This window comes from Hemitrygon akajei, chromosome 5, assembly GCF_048418815.1.
Source record: "Hemitrygon akajei chromosome 5, sHemAka1.3, whole genome shotgun sequence".
Classification (NCBI taxonomy): Eukaryota; Metazoa; Chordata; class Chondrichthyes; order Myliobatiformes; family Dasyatidae; genus Hemitrygon; species Hemitrygon akajei.
In genome coordinates this window covers 126,332,182-126,356,684 of record NC_133128.1, presented here as the reverse complement: position 1 = coordinate 126,356,684, position 24,503 = coordinate 126,332,182, and the positions used below count along the sequence as shown (strand labels likewise).

General features: G+C 45.6%; 1 protein-coding gene across 3 annotated transcripts; it reads left to right on the top strand.

Moving 5' to 3' along the window:
- The first annotated feature begins 153 nt into the window (after positions 1-153).
- LOC140728161 (cytotoxic T-lymphocyte protein 4-like) lies at positions 154-21,912 on the top strand. 3 transcript variants are annotated; one of them, XM_073046419.1, is made up of 5 exons: positions 154-243; positions 9,223-9,594; positions 13,353-13,459; positions 16,752-16,884; positions 18,917-21,912. In XM_073046419.1, the coding sequence occupies exons 1-5, from the start codon at positions 180-182 to the stop codon at positions 18,949-18,951; spliced, it is 711 nt and encodes a 236-aa protein (XP_072902520.1). In that variant the 5' UTR covers positions 154-179; the 3' UTR covers positions 18,952-21,912. The 3 variants fall into 3 exon arrangements, with proteins under 3 accessions (XP_072902520.1, XP_072902521.1, XP_072902522.1); XM_073046420.1 differs by having other exon boundaries at positions 16,752-16,888; XM_073046421.1 differs by lacking the exon at positions 16,752-16,884.
- Positions 21,913-24,503: the final 2,591 nt, after the last annotated feature.

Genomic DNA, 24,503 nt, shown 5'->3' with positions numbered 1-24,503 from the left:
ATTTTTCAGACCTTTTGAATTGAAATATCCTGCGTCAGCCTCCCCCATGCTGCTGAAATCTAGGACAAAGCAGCCCTGAAAGACCACATCCTGTCAGCTGCCAGGTTTTTGTAAGGGTGTGAAGGTGCAATACTTCACCCAGTGTCACTCCACCCAGAGAACAACACAGCACCAGCATCATGAAGGACCTGTATCAGCCGGCTACTTTGCTCATCTGCCTTCTAACTATCCTGAAGGCCCCAGGTAATTTTAGCTCTTCTTTAGTCTCCTCTGAGGATGTACTCTGCAGAGGTCAGGCACCTCGTCCATTTTGGGAATGGTGCGCATTCAGATTTCCTACACTCTGCCATGTGCTTCTTTTCTCTGTGAACAATCGGGCTGGGCTCATATGGGCTTGGACAGTCTCCTGGCAGGACGTAATCAGGCCTTATCGGTGCTGACTCAGCTGGGTGGTATGTCGTCCCATATTCATAAAGCCAATTAAGGATTGGCCTTGTCGGTGATATTTGCTAACCGGAAGGTGAAATAAAGGAGTTCTTCTGCGTCCTCATCAGAAAACAGTGGGATGTGACGCAGAGGTATTTGCCTGAATTACGGCATCTAATTTCCTTCTACAGATCTGAGCCCATAGTCCAGGGCAGATGCTCCCAAGTGCAGTACTGAGTAAGTGCTACTGTGTCAGGGGTAGTGGTAATCACATGAGATGTTGAATGGCCCTCGCGGGATTGGGCTGTTTCAGAAGTTATATTAGAATCAGAATATTCAAATAGAGCATTTCCAGCTATTACAAGGTGCTCGGAAAAGACATAAACACAAGGGATTCTGCAGATGCTTGAAATTCAGAGTAACATGCATAAAATGTTGGAGGAAATAAGCAGGTCAGGCAGCATCTACAGAGAGGAGTAAAGAGTCAGTGTTTTGGGCTAAGACCCTTCATCGGGACTGGGAAAAGACAGATGTTCTAATCACTGTAGGGACATGAAGCATGGCCCTTTATTGAAGTAGTAGTGAGGCTGTAACGAATTTGCCCGGCCTTATCTGAAAATGGCAAGATGCTCCAAGGTTAGTTGTATGCATAAGATATTGGGCTGAGGAAAGAAAGCAATGTAGGTTAAGGAAAAGTTAATGGAGTACTTCAAATATCTGGACGGTTTTGAGATGGTAAGTAACATAGGGCTGTATTGATCAGATGGTGATTGGTAACTAGGAAGCTAATCCATGAGGAAAAGTGATAAACATTTTTTGCGCCTGTCATTGGGATATGTACCACAAATGGTCATTGAGGGAGAGATTTCACACTTTTGGAACTAAAATATACTGGGAAAAGTAAATGGTCCAGAAATAAGTGGAAAGGGCAAAAACACTTGATTTGAACAATAGTCCAAATTGAGAGTTAGCATTGGATCTCCTACACTGCATTTTCGATAATTTACCAATCAATCTCAGCACTTTGAGAGTCTTGGTCCAAATGGTTCTCAAGAAATATTTGCTGTTGTGCACATCAAATATGAGCAGAAGTCAAAATTGTGCTGTTTCTTAAAGGCATTAACCTATTTCTCCACTTGCCACTCCGTAAAGCCCAAGGATTGCATCCCTTCAGCAGCTTTCATAAATTCCGGATATCCAAATTCACTTTACAGTCGATGGAATCACATTGCATTAGGGCAGTCAGTGTGCCCAAGTTAGCAAATAGCAATGTGATAAGTAACCAGTACTTCTAATATTGGCTGAGAGATGAGTATTGACCAGCACAACTGGACAATCCCCTTTCCGATCTTTTGGGTCTTATACATCCATCCAAGAAGACAAACAACTTATCCAAAAGAGAGCTACTCAAGTTTGCAATAACAACATCGATTTGCATTCAATTCCCAGGAGCAAGTCAGCAACCTATGAGCACTGGGAAATGGCTGACATCTATCTAAAGGCATTGACAGGAACAGGAATGTGTGAGGTAATTGGGGAGCTCAGTGGAAGCTGATGAAACTTATCCACGCCTATCATGTTTCTAAAAATATCCTTGGATAATGTCAGTGTAAAGTTTGAGAAATTATCTATGATTATAAGTGGTTCTGTGGAAGCTTTAGATCTTGGTTCAAGGTGTTGGAAATGTGGGCTGAGCACTGGAATCGCTGATACACCGAGAGGTTCCTCCCTCCCCTCTGCAAACCCGCTGTGCTTAGGCAATGGCCTACATCACACCATCACATCCATCTTCTTCCCTCCTCTCCTGGAAGGCTTGAATCCCTGCCTGGATGCAATCCCATGGATATCCCGGAGCACCTTCTCCCAAGGAAGCTCCCAGATGGGGAATATTGGCAGACCTTGTTCACAGTCACATGAATGGGAAACTGCTCTCTGACCTTGGGTACAAGCACATTCCAATAGGATCAACTGACCAAAGAGCCCAGTAAGTCATGAGCAGTTATAGAGCATCCCCCCCAAAAAAATTGGAAATCAGCAGTTTGTTGCAGTACCTGGTAACCCGACTCAAGCCCAAGGTATCCTAACTGCAAGTTTTGGAATAAATCCTTATGTCTGGTCCAAATTAGCTCCGGCATGCTCTTTGTGAAGTAAAACTGTAAGGCTCGGCATTTGTTTTGTTATGACCTAGTTATCTGACTGAGGCCAGCAGGACCTGGATATGTGCATTGGTTCAGTTTGGTTTCAGACTGGCCTTGGTTCACTCTGGTTTAGATCGGCTATGGTATGATCTAGTCTGGATTAGACCAAACTAAACAAATCTATTTAGTTTGATTGAGTCACAAACAAGAGAAAATCAGCTGATAATGGAAATCCAGATACTGGAGGAACTCAGCAGGCCAGGCAACATCTGATGAAGGGTCTCGGCCCAAAATGTTGACTGTACTCTTTTCCATAGATGAGTCCTAATTAAGGGTTATTTTGATCAGGTTGGGTTCAGATTGTACCTGGCTCCTTCTGGTTAGGATTGGCTGTTTCAATCTAGTTTTGATTTGCTTTGGATTGCCCGTAACTAAGTTGGGTTCCAGTCAGGATATGTCCCATAGATGTCTAGTTTGTAGGATGAGAGAAAAATGCAATGGAATCTTTGGTTTGATATCTCACTAAAGTACATTGCACAGACCTTCCTCTTCAATGCCTACCACTGAGCCATTTCTATCAACTGGAGTATCACAGATGATGGGAGAAAATGTAGCTCTACAGAATTACATAAAGTTTAACTGCAATCTATCTCGTTAAGTGAATAACCTGCTCCAATGTATGCAATTACTATCAGAGTGGAGATTACTTTGAAGAGGCAAAACCTGGGCCTCGTACATACATTAAAAGTAGGGGGGCAACTAAGGAGAAGGTAGCACCACTCAAGGAGGAAGCAGATAATTTCTGTCTAGAGCCAGAGGAAGTGGGCCTGGTATTAAGTGAGTGTTTCACCAAGGTGAAAGGCATGGAGGATATTGAGATCAGAGAGGGGTATGCTGATGCTCTACGGCATGTTGGCAATGGTGGATTTGAGGCTTTTGAAGAACAGAAGGTAGATGAATTTTAAGGGCCTGATGATCCCAAGTAAGAGAGGCAAGAAAGGAGATGGCTGGGGTCTCAAAGAGATCTTTGTATCTTCCTTTTAACTAGGTGACTGGTGGGAACTGTAGGAGGACTGATGTACAAAGGAATCATGGGTGAATGTATATAGCTCTCTAAAAGTGACAACACACATAGATATGGTGGCAAAGGAGAGATAAGACATAACTGTCGTCATCAGTCAGGGGGTTGAGTATAAAGCTCCAGAAATCATGTTGCAGCTATATAAAGCTTTCAATAGGCTATATTTGGAACATTGTGTGCAGTCGGGTCACCTCATTACAGGAAGGTTACAGAGGCTTTGGAAAAAGTACAGAAGATGTTTACCAAGATACCGTTCTTTCGCATGTTTTTATTGCAAGGGGTGGGGTTTGGGTTGACATCTGGTTGCAGTTTGTTAGGTTTTTCTTGTTCAGGGGAGGGGATTTGAGGGTCAATGTTCTCGTTGCATTTTGTGCAGGGGAGGGGGATTGGGGGGGTTGACAATCACATTGCCATTCTTTTTTGTGCGGGGGAATGGGTTTGATGTTTCTCTTTGAACGACTCCCATGGTTTTCCTTTGCTTCATGGCTACCAGGAGAAGATGGATCTCAAATGCCACCTGATCAGTGTCTTACAAAGCTTCAGCATTATCTCCTCGTTTTCATATTCCTTTTAGGTTGAGTGAACTTAGCCTTTTCTCCTTGGAGTGACGGAGGATGAGAGGTGACCTGATAGAGGTGCATAAGATAATGAGAGGCATTGATCATGTGGATAGTCAGTGGCTTTTTCCCAGGGCTGAAATGGCTAGCACAAGAGGACACAGTTTTAAGGTGCTTGGAAGTAGGTACAGAGGAGATGTCAGGAGTAAGTTTTTTACGCAGAGAGTGGTGAGTGTGTGGAATGGGCTGCCGCTGGAGGCGGATACAATAGGGTATTTTAAGAGACTCCTGGATAGATACATGGAGCTCAGAAAAATAGAGGGCCATGGGTAAGCCTAGGTAATTTCTAAAGTAAGTACTTGTTTAGCACAGCATTGTGGGCCGAAGGGCCTGTATTGTTCTGTAGGTTTTCTATGTTTCTATATCACCTGGATTACAGCTTACTAGTTATGAGAAGAGGTTGGTCAAATTTGAATTGTTTTCTCTGCAGTGTTAGAGGCTAAGGGGAAACTATTTATAAGCATTTGTAGCATAGATAGGATAGATAGTCAGAGTCTCTTTCAAAGTTCAAAGTAAATATATTATCAAAGCACATATACGTCACCATATACTACGCTGAGGTTCATCTTCACAGAAAATACAAAGAAACAACTGAATCAGTGAAAAGTCACACACCAGAGTAGAAATGTCAAATACCAGAGGTCAAAACCTTAATGTGAGAGGGTGAAGGGAGATTTATTAAGCATTGTTTTTACATAGAGAGAGGCAACACACTGTTGGGGAAGTGATGTTAGCAGCTATGATAGCAATGTTAATGAGGTATTTAGACAGGTACATGAGCAGGCAGGGATTTGAGGGATATGGACCATGTGCAGGCATGTTGGAGCCCATAATGTGAACATTGAATGCAAATGTAGGGGCTTTGGCCTTCATCAATTGTGAGATTGAGTTTAGGAGCCGAGAGGTAATGTTGCATCTATATAGGACCCTGGTCAGGCCCCCACTTGGAGTACTGTGCTCAGTTCTGGTCACTTCACTACAGGAAGGATGTGGAAACCATAGAAAGGGTGCAGAGGAGATTTACAAGGATGTTGCCTGGATTGGGGAGCATGCCTTATGAGAATAGGTTGAGTGAACTCGGCTACTGTGGGAAGTGAGGGAGGAGATTGTTGAGCCTCTGGCTATGATCTTTGCATCATCAATTAGGATGGGAGAGGTTCCGGAGGATTGGAGAGTTGCAGATGTTGTCCCCTTATTCAAGAAGGGGAGTAGAGATAGTCCAGGAAATTATAGACCAGTGAGTCTTACTTCAGTGGTTGGCAAGTTGATGGGAAAGATCCTGAGAGTCAGGATTTATGAACATTTGGAGAGGCAAAATATGATTAGGAGTGACGCAGGATGAGAGGTGACCTGATAGAGGTGTACAAGATGATGAGAGACATTGATCATATGAATAGTCAGAGGCTTTTCCCCAGGGCTGAAATGGCTAGCACGAGAGGGCACAGTTTTAAGGTGCTTGGATGGAGGTATAGAGGAGATGTCAGGGGTAAGTTTTTTATGCAGAGTGTGGTGAGTGCGTGGAATGGGCTGCCGGCAGCGGTGGTGGAGGCGGATACGATAGGATCTTTTTAGAGACTCCTAGATAGGAACATGGAGCGCAGAAAAATAGAGGGCTATGGGTGACCCTAGTTAATTTCTAAGGTAAGGACATGTTCAGCACAGCTTTGTGGGCCGAAGGGCCTGTATTGTGCTGTAGGTTTTCTATGTTTCTATGTTTCTATTAATGCCAACAATGTGCACTGTCTGCAAAATGCATCCTTGCTACTCAGACAGCATCTCCCCGACTCGCAACCTTCACCACAACAGGGACATGGAGGACAGAGACCTTGGCATTGGTTTATTATTGTCACATGCCCCAAGATACAGTGAAAAGTTTGACATGCATACTGTTCATACAGATCAGATCATTAGACATGGGAAACCACCACTTGCAGGCTGCCCTTCATCACACGGCTCTCTGTCTCAGAAATACGTCCCCCAGTCTATTGTTGCAGCTGACTTTACAACTTCCCCAGCGGCCCTGTTAGTGGTGCATGTCCATCCTTTACCGGAGTGCTTGTACCCCGAACGTTGCTAATTTAATCCATCTGTGTGACTTGCCTTGACCACTATCTCACCTGTGTGGTTTACTGGCCTACTTTTGAACATGCGGAGGCAGGGAGCATTTTCACCAGCAGCACTGCAACAGTTCAAACTGTTGCCACATCTTCTACATCAAACGCTGCCGGTAACGTCCCAATCTCAAAAAGTTACCAAGCAGTGATCAATACAATGAGGATCAGTCTGTCCACACACAGCTCGTTACTTGTTGTTGGTCTCTGTGTCAGCGGACAGTAGCTGCAGGAAATCCAGTTCTCTGAAGTAACTAACACTTGATCAGATCACTATCCCACTACTCTCTCTTTGATAATCTGTCATCATCTTCCCTCATTCCCATTAACTTTCTGACCCAAGGTGAAGCCGATCGGCTTGTCACAGTCTACCCTCTAACAGTCCTTGCACTCATGGGGGGGGGGTAGACTGTGCTCCCATCTACCACCTCCTTTGAACTGCTCTGGGCCCATCACTTGCCTCCTTTAATGGCCCAGTACCAACCCCACTGTAGCTTACACCTTCAACCATTCTGCTACTTAAGTCCTCCACCCACTGCAGTCCTCTGACACGCTCTCCTCTTCTTGCCCCTCCTCTCTACACCTTGTTTTAAAACTTGCTACATCTTTAATCTGAAATAAGAAGCAAAATTTGCTGTTAAATACCGAGCATTTTTGGAGAGAGGTGTAGCTAACATTTCATATTAAAACATTTAAAACATGAAGGAAGTGGCAAAGCAAGGCCCATCAGAAGGTAGACTATGGCAGGCAGTTTGCTTTTGACTTGGGCTGGTCCGGTTGGATTTTCCCAAAGTGCCGGTTTGATGTGAGTAACATTAATTAGACCAGGGTTTCTCAACCAGGGTTCCGTGGAACCCTAGCGCTCGCCATGGTGGGCAGTGACCGAGCTGCCCCATTAGCAATCTCATTAGGTCTCTCAGCCCAATATGACAGTCTGCAGTGGGACCGTCCATTCTCAGTTTTTGACGTGAAATAGGAGAGGCTGTTGATAATAGGTGTGTGCTGTATTGCACGGAGGGGAGGACGGTAGGCTAACGAGGAGCGTGAAGTGAGTTCTACAAGCATTAAATGGACTCACCCAACTCGGGCTGTGATGTCACCCTCTCCCTCCCAATGAGATTTACTGATCTGCCCCTGGACGAGTTCTGTATTTCTGTGAAAGAAGAGTATCCTGCCATTCCTGGGAAAACAATGAATATTTTGCTGCAGTTTTCAACTTCTTACATGTGTGAGCAAGCTTTCTCTTGTTTAACAAGCATCAAAAGCAAGGATAGAAATCGGCTCATTTCAGTTGAAGGTGAAACCCATGTGTGCTTATCTCAAATTTGACCCAGAATGCAGTATTTGAACCAGATCATATCACTTAGTAAGAAATTGTTTTTTCAAAGTCTTATATAAAATTGAGTCTTAGGCTAAATTTTTATTCATATTGCTTTGGCTTATGGTTTTTTGTAACATTACTACAGTATTCAACATTGCCAATAAATTTTCATGTTGTAAATAGCATTAATTAAACTCAATTTACAGTCTTTATTTAAATTAAATCTACCAAGCCTACCTTTAGAAAAATTAAAACCCATTTTGGTTTAAGCCAGTTATTTAACAGAAATTCATTGTGTTTCCCTTTCATAAGTTTTAAAAATTTATGAAAGGGTAAGAAAGAGATTAATTTCAAGTAATTCAAGGTAAGTTAAGCTTATCTATCAGTTTTTTTTATCAGAAAGCTTGGCTAAAAATTCATTCTCTACTCAAAAGAGCATTGACAATTATTTTTGGGTTATTATATCAACAACTTGCTGATCGTGCTAACGTACCGTGAGCTCTCAATATAATAATTTTTACACAAGTGTTCCCTGAGACTTGAAAATTATTTCAAGGTTCCTCCAGGGCAAAAGCTTTGAGAAAGGTTAGATTAGACGGTCACTCAGACTGCAGGCAAGGAGCTTGGCCCAGAGGGAACCCCAGGTTGGGAACCCCTACTCTACACTGTCCCGTCACACATTCCCAGGGCAAAGACAGCACAGATTAGACACAGCATGGAGGCCCTTAATAATGGATGCTGCCTTCCTGAGGCACCGCTCCTTGAAGATATCTTAGATACTATGCAGGCTAGTGCCCATGATGGAACTGACTGATTTTACATCTTTCTGTAGCTTCTTATGATCCTGTGCAGTAGCATCCCCACCCCCAATACCAGATGGTGATGCAGCTAGTCAGAAACCTCCCCATGGTACACCTGTCAAAGTTTTTGAGTGTTTTAGGTGACAAACCAAATTTCCTCAAATTCCTAGTGAAATATAGCCACTGTCTTGCCTTCTTTTTAGCTGCATCAATATATTGGGACCAGGTTAAATCCTCAGTGATATTGACACCCAGGAATTTGAAATTGCTCACTCTCTCCACTTCTGATCCCTCTATGAGGATTGTTTTGTGTTCCCTTGTCTTACCCTTCCTGAAGTCTACATTCAGCCCTTTTGTCTTACTGACATTCAGTGCCAGGTTGTCGCTGTGGTACCATTCCTCCAGTTGGCATATCTCACTCCTGTACGGCCTCTCGTCACCACCTGTGATGCGAGTATCAATGTGCGAAGTCTTGCTCTCTTCAGCTTCCTCGGAAAATAGAGGCATTGGTGAGCTTTCTTGATTGTGTTTTGGATGAGAGGTTGTGTACAATGTGCATGCCCAAGAATTTGAAACCACAAACACTAGTTTCTCACTGACAACTGATTTTGAATGACACTCCTTGGGCTGGTGTGCAATATCACCTTCAGTGTTTAGTGACCACTTTTAATTAACGTTAAGTTGTGCTTTTGTTTCCCTTTCTCCAACAACCTCACCCTCTGCACCAGCACTAGCAATGAAAGTTTCTCAGCCCAGAGAACTCATTGTTGAAAAGCACAACGTCACCCTTCAGTGCAAGTACAACATCACAGGAGACAAGAAAGGCGAGTCATTCCGGGTCACCATTTACAAAGAAAAGCCGGCGAAAGGAAATGAAGTCTGCGATGGCTATTTTAACAAGAGCATGCTGTCCTTCGAGTGCAGAGGTGCTGCACACTGTGAGATTCAGCCAAATGAAGGCAGCATAGTGATAAAATTCATTGGCATGAACAGGTCTGACAATGGCTGGTACTTCTGCCAAGTGGAGAAAATGCATCCATTTCCCTACACAGTGGATGTCGGGAACGGGACCTGGATTTTCATCAAGCCAGACGTGATTGGTGAGTCTGTAGAAAAGCTGAGAACGAACCCGTGGCCTGAGCGCAAACCCCAAGTGTTAGCTTTTGAGCAAGAATGAAAGGAAAGGGCTATGATAGGGCATGGGGAGCAGGGTGATTAAATGACTAGTACGTGGAGACCAATTCTCAAATTTTCCCTCAGCCTAGGTACAGTAGGGCTCTGTTCAAAGAGCTTATGAGACCTATTTCCAGAGGAAAGTTGGTTTGATGGGGTCAAAGACAAAGGCTGAAGGATAAAAAGACAATGAAAAGCAGGGATCAGGCCAGAGACACAGTGGAGAGAGAAATAGAGCATGCTAGAGAGAAAGTAAAAGATAAAAAAAAGGTTGTTACACAATGAGGCTTTAAAGGCTTTGGTCAGATCACACTTGGAGTAATGTAAGCAGTTTTGTGCTAGCATTGGAGGGGGGTCAAGTGAAGGTTTACGAGATTATCTCAGGAATGAAAGGGTTTCTATGAGGACCGTTTGATGTCTCTGTGCCTATACTCACTGGAATTTAGAAGAATGAAGGGGGATCTAATTGAAACCTACTAAATATTGAAAGATCTAGATAGAATGAATGTGGAGAAGATGTTTCCTATAGTGGGGGAGTCTGGGACAAGGTGGCACAATCTCAGAATACAAGGACATCCCTTTAGAACGGAGATGAGGATGAATTTCTTTAGCTAGGGAAAAGTGAGTGTGTGGAATTCATTTCCACAGTCGGCTGTGGAGGGTGTCACTAGGTACATTTAAAGTGGAGGTTGATGGGTTCTTCATTAGTAAGGACATCACAGGTTGTGGGCAGAAGGCAGGATAATGAGGTTGAGAGGGATAATAACTCAGCCATGATGGAATGATAATCCAAATTGCCTAATCCTGCTCCTATGTCTTATGGTCTAAGAGGAGGAAGGGAAATGAGGCTGGGCTGAAGTAATCTTTTCTTTGAGACAGTAGTATGCTTTACCTGCACTCTGTCCTTCACTGTTGGGGCTGAGATCTGACGTTTCCAATAGCCCTGTTCTCACTGCCCCAGCAGTCTGCTCCTGTAATTTCTAAGCTTCCCATAACCTATTGTACTTCTCACCAGGAAGAGAAATGGCAATGCAGAACACTGGCTCACCATGTGGACTCTGGCAATACCATCCCCCTGGCCATGCTCCCTCATTTCCTTTCCACTGGCTCCCAGGTTTTTTTTCTCTTCATCAACTTCTTCCTTTATTGCAGGAAGGATGTGGAAGCTTTAGAGAGGGCGCAGAGGAGATTTGCCAGAATGTTGCCTGGACTAGAGAGATGAAGCTAAGCTGAGCAAGCTAGGGCTTTTCCCTTTGGAGTGAAGCAACTTGATAAAGGTGTTTCAGATTATAATATTAGGTACAGTGGATAGCCATATACTGGACTTTTTCCAAGCCTGTGAGCGGGGGGCGGGGGGGGTGGCTAATACCAGGGGGCATAATTTTAAAGTGATCGGAGGAAAGTATAGTGGGGAAGTCAGAGATAAGTTCTTTACACAGAGAGTGGTGGGTGCAAGGAATGCCCTGCAAGGGGTGATGCTACAGGCAGACACATCAGGGGCAATGGATGATAGAAAACTGCAGGGCTATATCGGAGGGTTAGATTGATTTTAGAGTAGGCTAGAAGGTTGGCACAGCATTGTGGGCCAAAAAGCCTGTATTGTGCTGCAATGTTCTACGTCCTGAATCAAACTCCATCAAGCTGCTGATTGTGCACAGCAGATCACACGACGTGGCTCAGACAGGGCTCATCAACCTGTCCACCAGATGTCGAGGGCTGAGAACAAGGCCGATGAGAATGCTGAGGCCCCTTTCTATGTCCTATAAAAACATTACAAAACATTATTTAATCTAGTATAGACCTTCATGATTTGAAATGTTTCCATCAGGTTCAAAGCTAGTTTGCTGAGAAGGCCTATTTCCCCTTGAGCAGGTGTGGATCTGCTCACGTTAGCACTGCTCCACTCCTGCTCAACCACACACCAGCGACAACACTAGAATCAGCTGCCTGTCAGAGCAAACCGCCACCTGCATTCCTACAGCCACTGGGCTCAACTGTAAGAAGTATTTTTTTTTATTAAACAAAATATACTTTATTCAAAACTAACTTTAGGTACAATAAACCATTCAATGACTCTCAGTCCTTTACAAATGTTTCCTTTACATTTCCACACTTTAGCCACCCACGTGGCACTCTGTTACTTCATATTTACATACACTTGTTGAGGGGTATACACCGTGCCCCCCTACCCCTCAACTCCCCCGGGAGAAGAACCCTAGACCGTGGTCCTTCCCCACTGGTCCCTTGCGGTGGCTGCACCGAGTTTGAGTGCGTCCCTCAGCACGTACTCCCGCAGCCGAGAATGTGCCAGTCGGCACCATTCCCTCACAGACATCTCCATGTGCTGGTAGACCATCAGGTTTCGGGCCGACCAAAGAGCGTCTTTCACCGAGTTGATGATCTGCCAGCAGCACCGGATGTTGGTCTCAGTGTGCGTCCCTGGGAACAGCCCGTAGATCAGAGAGTCCTCTGTCACGCAGCTGCTGGGGATGAACCTCGACACAGCCTCTTCCATCCTCCTCCACACCTTCTCCGCAAACCCACAGTGTGCAAAGAGGTGGGTCACCGACTCCTCCTCTCTGCAGTCCTCCCGTGGGCAGAGGGGTGTGGAGATGATGTTCCGGGCGTACAGGAGGGATCGGACTGGGAGGACCCCTCGCACCGCCAGCCAGGCGAGGTCTTGGTGCCTGTTGGTGAGGTCTGGCGATGAGGCATTTGGCCAGATGAACTGGACGGACTGCTCAGGGAACCACCCCACTGTGTCCATCTCGTCCTTCTCCTGCAGTGCCTGCAGGACCTTACATGCTGACCACTGCCTGATGGCCCTGTGGTCAAAGGCGTTGACCTGAAAGAACTTCTCTACGAAGGACAGGTATGGCGGCGACGACCAGCTGACTGGGGTGTTGCGCGGGAAAGGGGCCAGACCCATCCTTCGTAGCCAGAGCGACAGGTAGAACCTGGGCACGTAGTGGTACTTGGTGCCCACATACCTGGGATCCACACACAACCTGATGCAGCCACACAGAAGTATTCTTACAGCTTGTGCAGATCTGCCTGGGCAGCTGCAGAGAGAGCAGAGAGGAGGAAAAGCCTCTGCCTGACCTGCCAAGCTCCTCCAGTAATTTGTGGGATTTGTTCAATGTTTCCACAACCTACAGACTCACTTTCAAGGACTCTCCAGTTCATATTCATAGTATTATATACAGTATATGTGTGCAAAAATATATATACCGTACAAATATATATATATATATACACACATATGTAAATATATATATATGTATTGTGTATAGACACACACACACATAATTCTTTTTCATTTGCACAATTTAACTTCTTTTGCACATTGCTTACCAGTCTTTATCTATGTATAGATTTCATACATCTATGGTATTTTTTACTTTCCTGTAAATGCCTGCAAGAAATTGAATCTCAGGGTAGTATCTGGTGACATATACAGTAATTTGATAATAAATTTACTTTGACTTTGACAATTTCCAGCATCTGCAGAATCTCTTGTGAAAACGCTGATAGACACTGGCACCGAAACCGCATCAGTGTTTTCCTGACCCCAAAATCTTTCCCTATTCCCTGAGCATCTACGGCTTCTGAACCGACCCTGCGCTCGCTGTTTTATGGAGGTGGGTGTCTAAGCAATGCCCTGTGTTCATTTTTTCCCTTCCAGAACCAACTCCGAAGCGGTGTCCTCAACTCACTCAGGCCTCTCTGATCTTCCTGGGGCTCACGGTACTCCTCCTGCTGTACAGTGTCGTCATCAGCTACCTGCACTGGGTAAGGACTGGTGGGAACTGGAGCACTGCTAGCACTGGGTTTACTTAGACAAACTGCAAACAGAGTACTAGAACCCTACAGCACAGCCAACAGGCCCTTCAGCCCATCTAGTCCAAGCCAAACTATTCTACCTAGCCCCATTGACACACACCTGGACCGTAGCCCTCCTGTCCAAGTACTTATCAAAACTTCTCTTCCATGTTGCATTTGAACCCATATCCACCACTCCCACCGGCAGCTCGTCCCACACTCACATCACTTCCTGGGTGAAGAAGTTCCCGCTTAAATCTTTCACTCTTAACCTATGACCCCTGGTCCTGGTCTCGCCCAACCTCAGCAGGAAAAGCTTGCTTGCATTTACCTATCTGAAACCCTCACACTTGAGCAGAGCTCTGTCAAATCTCCCTTCATTCTTCTACACTCCACGGAATGAAGTCCCAACCTGCTCAACCTTCCTCTATAACTTAGGTCCTAAAGTAGTTACACATGATCAAATACAGAAGTGTGCACAGCTTGTCAGTTCTAGGTGCTGATTACTAAGCACACAATACCCCAGTAGTTTAAGTGGTTAGTGCAACGCTATCACGGCCCAGCACATTCCAGAGTTCATCATTCAATTCCTGCACCGTCTGTAAGGAGTTTGTACGTTCTCCCTCTGGCCCCCTGGGTGCTCCGCCTCCTTCCACAGTCCATAGGCGTACCAGTTAGTAGGTTAATTTGTCATTGTAAATTGTCCTGTGACTGGGATAGTGTTAAATAGGTGGGTTGCTGGCATGGCTCGTTGGGTTGGAAGGGCCTATTCCAGGCTGTATCTCAAAATTAATAAGGTTATTGAATTTTGTGCAGCACAGGTTAACGAGTACAGATTCAATGTGTACTCTTAATCAGCACAATTAATTTATTATCGCATACAGGTGATTGGTTGTGGTGTTCCGGTTATTAAACACTCGTTAATGGGTTAGAGAATAATGTGCATGTATTATGGAGATCTCTGCAAGTTACTGAGCCAAGTCATTCAAAAACACATTAACCAGTACAGGATACTGCATGTCAGTCCTGAGGTAATGAATGAAGGCTGTCGTTCATGATGACTCTAGTCTGAGTTCCCAGTTGTAAATGAGCTGGAAGTTATGTTGCTACTGTAACTCTCACTTTGGTTAGCGGCTTAATATAGGGGATGATAGCCCCCTCCAGCCCGGCCAAACTTAAGAAATCTTGTTTGGGGGGATGCTGCGTGATGTGTCCCCTGTTTCAAATCAATACCACAAAATAACAAACAGTGTACAATATGCGATTAAACAATTGAGCTTTATAATTCTCAATTTGACTACAGGGTTAGTAAAGAAAACAAAAAAGAACAAGGACCCATTCTCATGAAACTGTCCAATGCACAACTTTGGAGTTCACCTATAAGGCCGTTGGTCCACCATCGACCTCCTCCGAGCCTTTCTCTGGAAGTTTTATTTTGTTTTTCACACCAACCTCTGCAAACTGTAGAGATTGTTATACACGAAAATCTGAGGAGGTCAGCATTTTCTCAAGCCATCCTGTCTGGCACCATTCCGTGGTCAAAGTCACTTAGATCAGATCTCACTTCTTCCCCATTCCGATGTTTAGACTGAACAGCATCTGAACCTCTTGACCATGTCTGCATGCTTTTGTGCACTGAGTTGCTGCCACGTGATTGGCTGATGTTTGCATTAACGAGCAGGTGTAGCTAATAAAGTGTCCTCTGAGTGTAATGACCGGCTGATTCCGGCTCAAAAGCACATCAGAGTCTCCCGAGTCTAGCGCTGTTCACTTCACCCTGTAAAGATGGGTCTTACAGGCTGCTTAAGGGAGGTGGAATAGTCATCGGTGGGCTGCTGTCCAGAAAAAGAGAAAAACACAGTGATAAAACTGGGGAGGCTTAATGTGGAGAAGTAACTCCAAATGCACTGAATTCTTAGCCATCCCCCACACCCCCTTCCCCCCACCCCCGGACCTGAAATTCCAAGGGACACGGCTCTGGTCACAATGGACTAATTCTGAATTCACCTGCAACATACAACAGATACGATGAAGGTGAGCACTAGGGTAACAGAGGCCTGGAGGGTGAGATGTTTGTGGACAGGAGGATGCTGTCAGCTATTGGAACCACTGGCGTTAGAACCAACCCCTCTCGTGCCCCACTGCAGGCTACACACACATACACGCATACACACACACACACACACACACACACACACACACACACACACACACACACAAACACGCACGCGCGCACACACACACACACAAACACGCACGCGCACACACACACATGCACACACACGTGCACACACACACACACACGCATGCACACACATGCGCGTACGCACACACACACACACACGCACACACACACGCGCGCGCGCACGCACACACACACACACGCACGCACACACACACACACATGCACACACACGCGCGCACGCACACACACACACGCACGCGCACACACACACACATGCACACACACGCGCGCACGCACACACACACGCACACACACACGCGCGCGCGCACGCACACACACACACACACACATGCACACACACGCGCGCACGCACACGCACACACACATGCACACACACACATGCACACACACGCGCGCACGCACACACACATGCACACACACGCACACACACACACACGCACGCACACACACACACGCACACACACACGCGCATGCACAGGTGCATGCACACAGATATGGACACACAGAGACAGAGGCACATAAACACAGACCCACACCCATTATCACAGAGACACACACATTAACACAGGCATTCAAACACAGACACACGTGCATTTTCACAGACACAGAAAGATAAGCACATAGATGCATAAACATCTGCAAAGACATACGCTCACACACATGAACACTGAAGTAGGTCCAGCTCTGGTATTTCTCATGCCCCCCGCATTTTCAACGCCAGCTTTCCAGAGGAAAAACTTGGGAGGTGCAGAGAGGAGAGGGCAACCATCCTGTATCAGTTTAATAGTTCTGCACTCACCATTCCCCTGCCAGTCCACAGTCGGTCCGAGAACAAATGTGCTCACTCTCAAGGCCATCCATCCAAGTCCAATGGAGACCCCTCAGCACAAGCAGAGCGGAGCGTGAATACCAGAAAATGAAACTATAAGATTCCTGAGGCAGTCCCCTCCCTCCCCGGCACATCCCTCCTCCCACAACCCGCTGCTCTCTGCCTCTCCACTGGTTTCCCCCGCGCTAACCTGTTTCTCCGCTCTGTGTTCGATTCCCCCCCCACAGCCTCTTGGCGCCACTGCGTGCATTCTCGGGATGAAGGAGGCGGTTGACATGAAATGTGAACTGATTCACAATTTTGACGAACCCGCTACTGCTACGTGGAATGGCCAGCGCTGGGAGACAGGCCCAAGGCAAGGCAAGTACGTCTGAGCCACACGTGACCTAGCGCTACAGTCTCCCCCACAACCACCACACCCCCCACCACCCTCGTCCTGCCACAGTTCAGTGAGCCAGACTCCCCCTCTGAAGATGTCCTAAGGGTTGCTTCCCAAACCACCAGGACCAAGTGGCTTGTTAAGCCGTAGAGGATGGCTCAAAGCCCCATACTTTAATTTCAAACCAGCTTCCATCCCCGACCAGTTAGACAAGTCTGTTCCCCAGAATTCAGGTCAGGAAGACAGAACCCCTTGATTATAATGGGTGACTGGACATCCTGGGCCAACGACTAACTAGTGCTAGCGTCTGATTCCCAGAATTTCCATTCATGGAATTCCAAAGCTCCAATGCCCTGCTGGGATCTTAACTGTCATTCTCTAGGTTACCAGTTCACCAACATAATAACCAACCCCTTTTGCCAGCTCACCGCTGACTCTCCCTTCATTTACTCTCACCTTCAGACTGGGATAGACGAGGAATACCACCAGATTCCCAGGAATAGTATCCGTGCTTAATTCTGGCTTTTTGTCCCTCCCTCCTCCCCCTGCCCTCTCTGTCTGCTCAACATTATGAAGCAAATTGTCCCATGATCTCCAACATCTGTTATCTTCACAAGAACTGAAGAATATAAATTTGGGAGACTCATCCTGATATGTGAGGTGGTGGGGTAGGAGGGGGGTTTAGTGTACAATTTATCTCTTGTATGGGAGACACCCCCTTTGTTCATAACCTGGCAGCTTGCCGGCATTGTTCACTGTTCAAAGACCTTTCAGGACTCTAGAAAATCAGGGGACACAGGGAAGTTAAGAGGTTTGAGAGCTCAGCTATAGCTAATCAGAAACGGCTCTCTGCCAGTACTTGTCTCAGCTGGGCAAGCCAGAATAATATTTAGGGTTCAGGGCTGAAAAGGTTGAATTATGAAGCCTTGTGTTCCTTCTTGCTTATTGAGGATCGTTTGCATAATGTAGTCACATACACTCACTGGCCACTGTATTAGGTACACCTATGCACCTGCTAATTAATGCAAATAACTGATCAGCCAATCATGTGGCCGCAATTCAATGCAGAAAAGCATACGGATGTGGTCAGGAGGTTCAGTTATTGCTCAGACCAAACAGCAGAATGGTGATTTTGACCGTTGAATGATTGTCAGTGCCAAGCAAGGGGGCTTGAGTATCTCAGAAACTGCAGACCTTCTGGGATTATCATGCATGACAGTTTCTAGAGTTTACAGAACGTGGTGTGAGAAAGAGAGAAAAACCTCCAGTCTGTGGCAGATTTCTGGGTGAAAACACCTTGTTAATGAAAGAGGCCAGAGAAGATGGGCCAGACTGGTTCAAGCTGTCAGGAAGGCAGCAATAACTCAAACAACATAAAATGGCCACTGTGTATGTTGCCAGGGTTTGATAGAGAACCATCTCCTCTGGTGAACGAGTCCAGGACAGGAACAGACAAAGCTTCGCCTGGTGGGAAGATGCAACTGCGGGGGCGGGGGGGGGGGGGTGGAGATCTGTCACCTTTGAATTGGGCATTGAGCAGGGAATGTCGAGAAGCATCTTGCCCATGAAAGTGGAGCAGACGTCCTGACGTTTTGTTCCTCAAAGCTCTGGGATACTGGGGGCTCACTGGGCTTTCAGGGCTGACATCGACAGGGTTAAGCTACCAGGCTATGGAACTCAGGAAGGTAAATGGAGCCTGTCATAACTGAACGGTCAGGCGGCTCAGAAGCCCTTGTGAATGTGAGCACCTCTCTGCAGCCTGTTCAATCACAACACGTGGTAGCAGATTGCAGTCAGCATCAGCAGTCTCTTGTACCTCTTAATCACAATCTGGGCTCCTCGTCTCCTGTCCGGGCAGTGAGCTCAAACTTGTTTTAGGTGTAGAGAGACAGTTAAGAGCAGCCAGGTGATGGTGGGAACCTGCTAGTCATCTGCCACTTGGGTTTGAAGGGCTGTCAAGGAAAGGGAGCCACCCACATTTACGGAGTCTTTAATGTTTCCCTCTTTCTCTAGATAACGAGAAAAGACCAAGAGGATCAGAACAATGAATATGTAAATATGGAACCTCCCATTCACGCCTCTGGTAGAAAACGAAAATTGCAGTCAATCGCACATAAGCCAAATGCCATGTGAAGCACCAACCAGGAATGTTTCTGAGACTTCTCCTGAAGAGACCTGAGCAGCGTCCCTGATGAAACACTTCCTTCTGCTTCCTCCCTGTCTCTCACCATGATAACAAAACTAAGGGAAATCAAACACTGCTAGTTTAACTCTCTCAGCGCCTGCTAAAAAGTTGGTTGGGATCGAGCAAGGAGACCAAGGCGCAGCGTAATCCCAGCTAAGGCTCCATCACACTTGAGGAGGGAGAATGGGCACAACCTGTCAGAGGCTAAGCTCACACCAGACCCTCCCACATCCTGCACTCTAACAAACTCCTGCCTGTTTTCTCTGGAGCAGCAGAGGCTGATGGGGATTTTCTTGGTACAAGTGTCTGTACACGTTGGTGTGGTAGCCATGTTGCAAGAAGATGATTATCTGACTTTATTCTGCTTCTTTCCGCGTCCCCTTTTTGTGTCCTTTCCTCCACGTGTCATTCCAGCATCTGGCAGTGACCTGGTGGGAGGAGGATTTCTCCACCCAGTTCCTGCACAGGTGAGAAAGAGATTGTTTTTGCCTTCTTCCATCTCTCCTTCCTTCCCTTTCTCGCACATCCTGAAATCAGAGGAGTCCCCGTTGTTTCTGTAAAGCCCCTCCATGCCATTTAACCAATCTATGCTGCAGCCACACCAAGCCCAATGCACGCCTCTTTAGGAACTGTGTCTGGGGCTGAGAGTGCGCAGAGTTTTATGGACGAGCACTATCGAAGGCAGGAAGGAGTTGTTTGAGGGTGCCGTACCATTTGTTGAAGTTGTAGCTAATATTCTGCCTCAGTACCTTCCCTCGGTTCCCGGGGTGAATCCCCCCACCTTTGCGTTCCAGCCCTTCAGCTCAAGAGCAATAATGCTGCATTGGATTCTGTATCTGTTTTATGGTACTTCACAAACTGCGTACTTGACATTTCCAAGGCCTTTTCTCCTAAAATTGTTCACCATTTAAAGGATACCCTAATGCAGCACAATGAATACTCAGAAACACCAACATCAAAATCCTTTTGGTTCTGCTGTAACCACACACCAATTTGAGTGGCCCATTTCCTACTGTGGTCCAACCGACTTGAGATCCTGATAAAGGATAATCAACCACAGGACTCTAGCCTCCTGCAGAAATGAACCTAATAGAAGCCAACACTTTTAAGAGATACAGTTAAAGTAGAAAGAAACAACTGAAATATATTCCCATGAAGACAACTGGATCATAGAACTGCACAGGAGCGAGTCCTTATGCCCACAATGCTATCTGACCCAATTAAACAAGCACTTACATCCCTTCTGCCAACACAACGTCCATATCCTGCCATTCCAAGCACTTTCATGTGCTTCTCTATGAACCTCTGTCACATTTGCCTCCACCACAAAGCCGAACAGCACATTCCAGGCATGAACCGCTCTCAGCATAAACAAAACAGTGCCCCACACAGGTCCTCTCAGCTTACACCTTCTCACCTTAAATGCATGCTTTCCATTATTAGATGCTTCGACTGTGAGAGAAGGTTACCATCTATGCCTTCCCTAATCTTACAAAACTTCTACTGGGTCACCCCTCAGCCTCTGCCGCTCCAGAGAAAACAACCCTCGTTTGTCCAGTCTCTCCTTACCGCACATGCCCTCTAATCCAGGCGCCACCCTCATAAACCTTGTGTGGTATATCAAAACATGGCTGCTGCCCTACTGGTGAAGCCCTAGAGATCTGGAGGGCAAATCATTAGGTGTACTTAATGTGAACGTGGATAACTACGGTATTTGAAAGACTGAGGATCTGAGGGTTCTGGGTTTCTGGTACATAGAAGGAACTGAGGCCAGCACAGATCAGCCACTATCATTTTGAATGGTGGAGCCTGCTTAAGGGGCCTGGTGGTCCACTCCCACTCCTGTTCGTAGGATGGTACACCCAGATATAGACTCTGGTACAAGAACATAACAGCGAATGCTAGATATGTAGATACTGAAAACCTTACATACGGACAGACAATGCTGGAAACACTCAGCTGGTCAGGCAGCGTCTGTGGAGAGAGAAGCAGTGTTTTTAAGCTGATAAGCTCTCATCAGATTGCAATCAGGAGGAGATTGTGTTCTGCTTGTCTTCAGATTAAAACTGTGTTAATATATCCATCATTTGTGTGATATCTTGCATGCACATGGAATGAGTGCTTTAGCATGCAGGGCTTTCTATAATCTATAATAGCATGTGTCTATAATCATGTCAGTGAATTCATACTCCCCTTTAGATTTCCCTAGTTCTTCAGACAATGTGCATGTGTATATAGCTACAAGTATCATAACAAAACCTGAGAAGTTTTTTTAATCCTTCAAAACTATATAAAGCATTAGCTTTCTGTAAATACCGGAATGATTGTGCAGTATATTTGTTTGGAAATGGTCCTCTTGTTGTGACATTTTTAATGAGCAGGATACTGATGCTCACCGCTAAGTGATAGTCACCACCCCTGAGGTATACGTTACCTGGTGAGTGACACGCCTGCCTAGCACAAAAGACGCTGTGCAGAGGGAATTTCTCTGATAATCTGGCATCGTGAACACGTCCTTACCCAGCGAGCGCAAGAGATTCCACTACAGCGTCCTCAAAATGGACAGAGAAGGAAAGTCATGAAGACCAACTCCAAGACTACGGGGCCTTCAAAGACACATGAACCTAATCCAACAAGGGCTTTGTCCACCACTATTTTTGGATGCGTCTAAATTATATGCTCTTTCCTCCAACCAATTTGTCGTTGGTGTCATTGCATGTTAATTGCAAATTTTAGACATGATGTTCTACATGTTCTGATCATCAGGACTGTAAATTTGCATTGATTATCCCATGCACTAAGAATAAACAGATCTTTGGGTTTACCTGAATGCCTCGGATTTCCTTGTACTGTTTGCAGAGTGCTGCCTCACAAATCCAACCCCGAACGGGAAGAGAGAAATAGAACCAGATTTAATGGCAAGTCAGCCTGGCTGCGTGGAATCTCAGCAGCTCACCACCTTGCAAAACTACATCAAAATCTAAATGCATACATGCTAATAAAACAGGTTACCAGTCGCATTCAAAATCAAACATTTTTGAAAGCACCTCATAGGGTCAGTTTAGGGGGCACATCTTCCTTTCGCACATAACTTGCATCATTCCTGTTCTGAGTGCTCTTTGTGGGGCGTTTGAGAGGGGAATACAGTGAATACTCTGGATCTAGTCCATGCTGATCAATGATTCCAGATCCATTTATAGGATCCACAAGATGTAGACGAGGAGTAGGCTATCTGGTCCCCGAGCCAACTCCACCATTCAGCAGAATCATGGTTAATACAACATCCCTCAAGTCCATGTTTTCCATAACCCTCACTTCACTTATTGACTAGAAATCCTTACTTATAATCTATTTGATTTTTACTTATTGACTAGAAAGCCTTAAATAACCTATGGATCCCTGTGGCAAATAATTCTGAAGTTGTACAGTATAAGAGAGATTTTCATCTCAGTCTGAACTGGGTGCATTTTATCCTGAGACCATAGTGACTGATTCTGCACTCTCCGTTAGAAGAAGCACCTTCTCCACATTTACTCTCTGCAGCTCCCAAGAACTCTGCATGTTTTAGCAAGCTCGCTTTTCGTTCTTCTACACTCTGTGGCCACTTCATTAATTACGCCTGCTCATTAATGCATATACCTAATCGGCAATCATGTGGCAGTAATTCAATGCATTAAAAAAAACATGCAGACATGGTCAAGATGTTCAGTTGTTGTTCAGAGCAAATATCAGAATGTGGAAGAAATGTGACCCAAGTGACTTTGACTGTGGAATGATTGATGGTGCCAGACAGGGTGGTTTGAGTATTTCAGAAACCTCTGGGATTTTCAGACACAACAGGCTCTGGAGTTTATAGAGAATGGTGTGATAAACAAAAGAAAATCAAGTGAGTGACAGTTCTGTGGGCAAAATCGCCTTGTTAGTGAGAGGGGTCAGAGGAGAATGGCCAGACTGGTTCAAGCTGACAGGAAGGTGACTTAGAACATAGAATTTACAGCACGTTATAGGCCCTTTGGCCCACAATGTTGTGCTGACCATGTAACCTACTCTAGAAACTGCCTAGAATTTTCCTAGCACATAAACCTCTATTTTTCTAAGCTCCATGAACCCATCTAAGTGGTTCCCAAAAGACCTTATTGTATCTGCTTCTACCACCACCACCAGCAGCGCACTCCACACACCCACCACTCTCCGCATGGAACACTTACCCGTTACTTTTTTTTTGTATCTATTTCCAAGCACCTTAAAACTATGCCCCCTCATGTTAGCCATTTCAGCCCTGGGAGAAAACCTCAGGCTATCCACACGATCAATGCCCCTCAGTATCCCATACAACTCTATCAGGTCATCTCTCATCCCATTGCTACAAGGAGAAAAGGCTGAGTTCACTCAACCTATTCTCATAAGGCACGCTCCCCAATCCAGGCAACATCCTCATAAATCTCCTCTGCACTCTCTCTATAATATCCACATCCTTCCTGTAGTGAGGTGACCAGAACTGAACACAGTACTCCAAGTGGGGTCAGACGAAGGTCTATAACAAAAGTTCAAATCTAGAACAAAAAAGGAAGAGTTTCAGCCTGAAATGCCAATTATTTATTCCTTTCCATAGATCAGGGGTTCCCAACCTTTCTTATGCTATTAACTGAGGGATCTGTGTACCCCCAGGTTGGGAACCCCTACTGTGAATGCTGCCTGACCTACTGAGTTCCTCCAGCATTTTATATGTGTTACTGTGGATTTCTAGCATCTGCAGAATCTCCTCACATTTAAGATCTAGCAGAGTTTGTTTAGTAATTCAAATAACCACACATTACATCAGTGAACATCTCTGAATGCACAACGTGTCAAACCTTGAAGTGGATGGGCTACAGCAACAGAAGACCATGAACATACACTCATTTAGTTTTTTATTATGTACAGGAGGTAGCTAATTAAGTGACTATTGAGTGTAACTTCAACAAGCAGATTTCCAGTCTATAGGACCCTTCCTTGTGGAACAAGCCTTCCAAATTGGAGATCTTCCTAGTGAAACTTCTCTAAACTGCCTCAGATGAAACAATATCTTTCCATAAACAGGGAAACCAACATTGCTCACAGTACTGTCGCCTCAGTAGCACCTTGGACAACAGCAATGACAATTCATATCTTAGGAGAGGGCAGCACAGTAATGCAGCTGTAGAGCTGCTGGATCACCGCGCCAGAGACGTGGGTTCGATGCTGATCTCGGGCGCTGTCCATGTGGAGCCTACATGTTCTACATGTTCTACCCGAGATTGCGTGAGCTTTGGATTTCCAGCACACACACACACACACACACACACACACACACACACACACACACACACACACACACACACACACACACACACACACACACACACACACACACACACACACACACACAACCCCCCA

What these genes read in the sequence shown, in the direction of transcription:
- LOC140728161 (XM_073046419.1), top strand. Translation starts at nt 180, where the DNA reads ATGAAGGACCTGTATCAGCCGGCTACTTTGCTCATCTGCCTTCTAACT. An exon ending in AACTATCCTGAAGGCCCCAG is followed by an intron (nt 244 to 9,222) that starts GTAATTTTAGCT and finishes CCTCTGCACCAG; the next exon opens with CACTAGCAATGAAAGTTTCT. An exon ending in TCATCAGCTACCTGCACTGG is followed by an intron (nt 13,460 to 16,751) that starts GTAAGGACTGGT and finishes CCCCCCCCACAG; the next exon opens with CCTCTTGGCGCCACTGCGTG.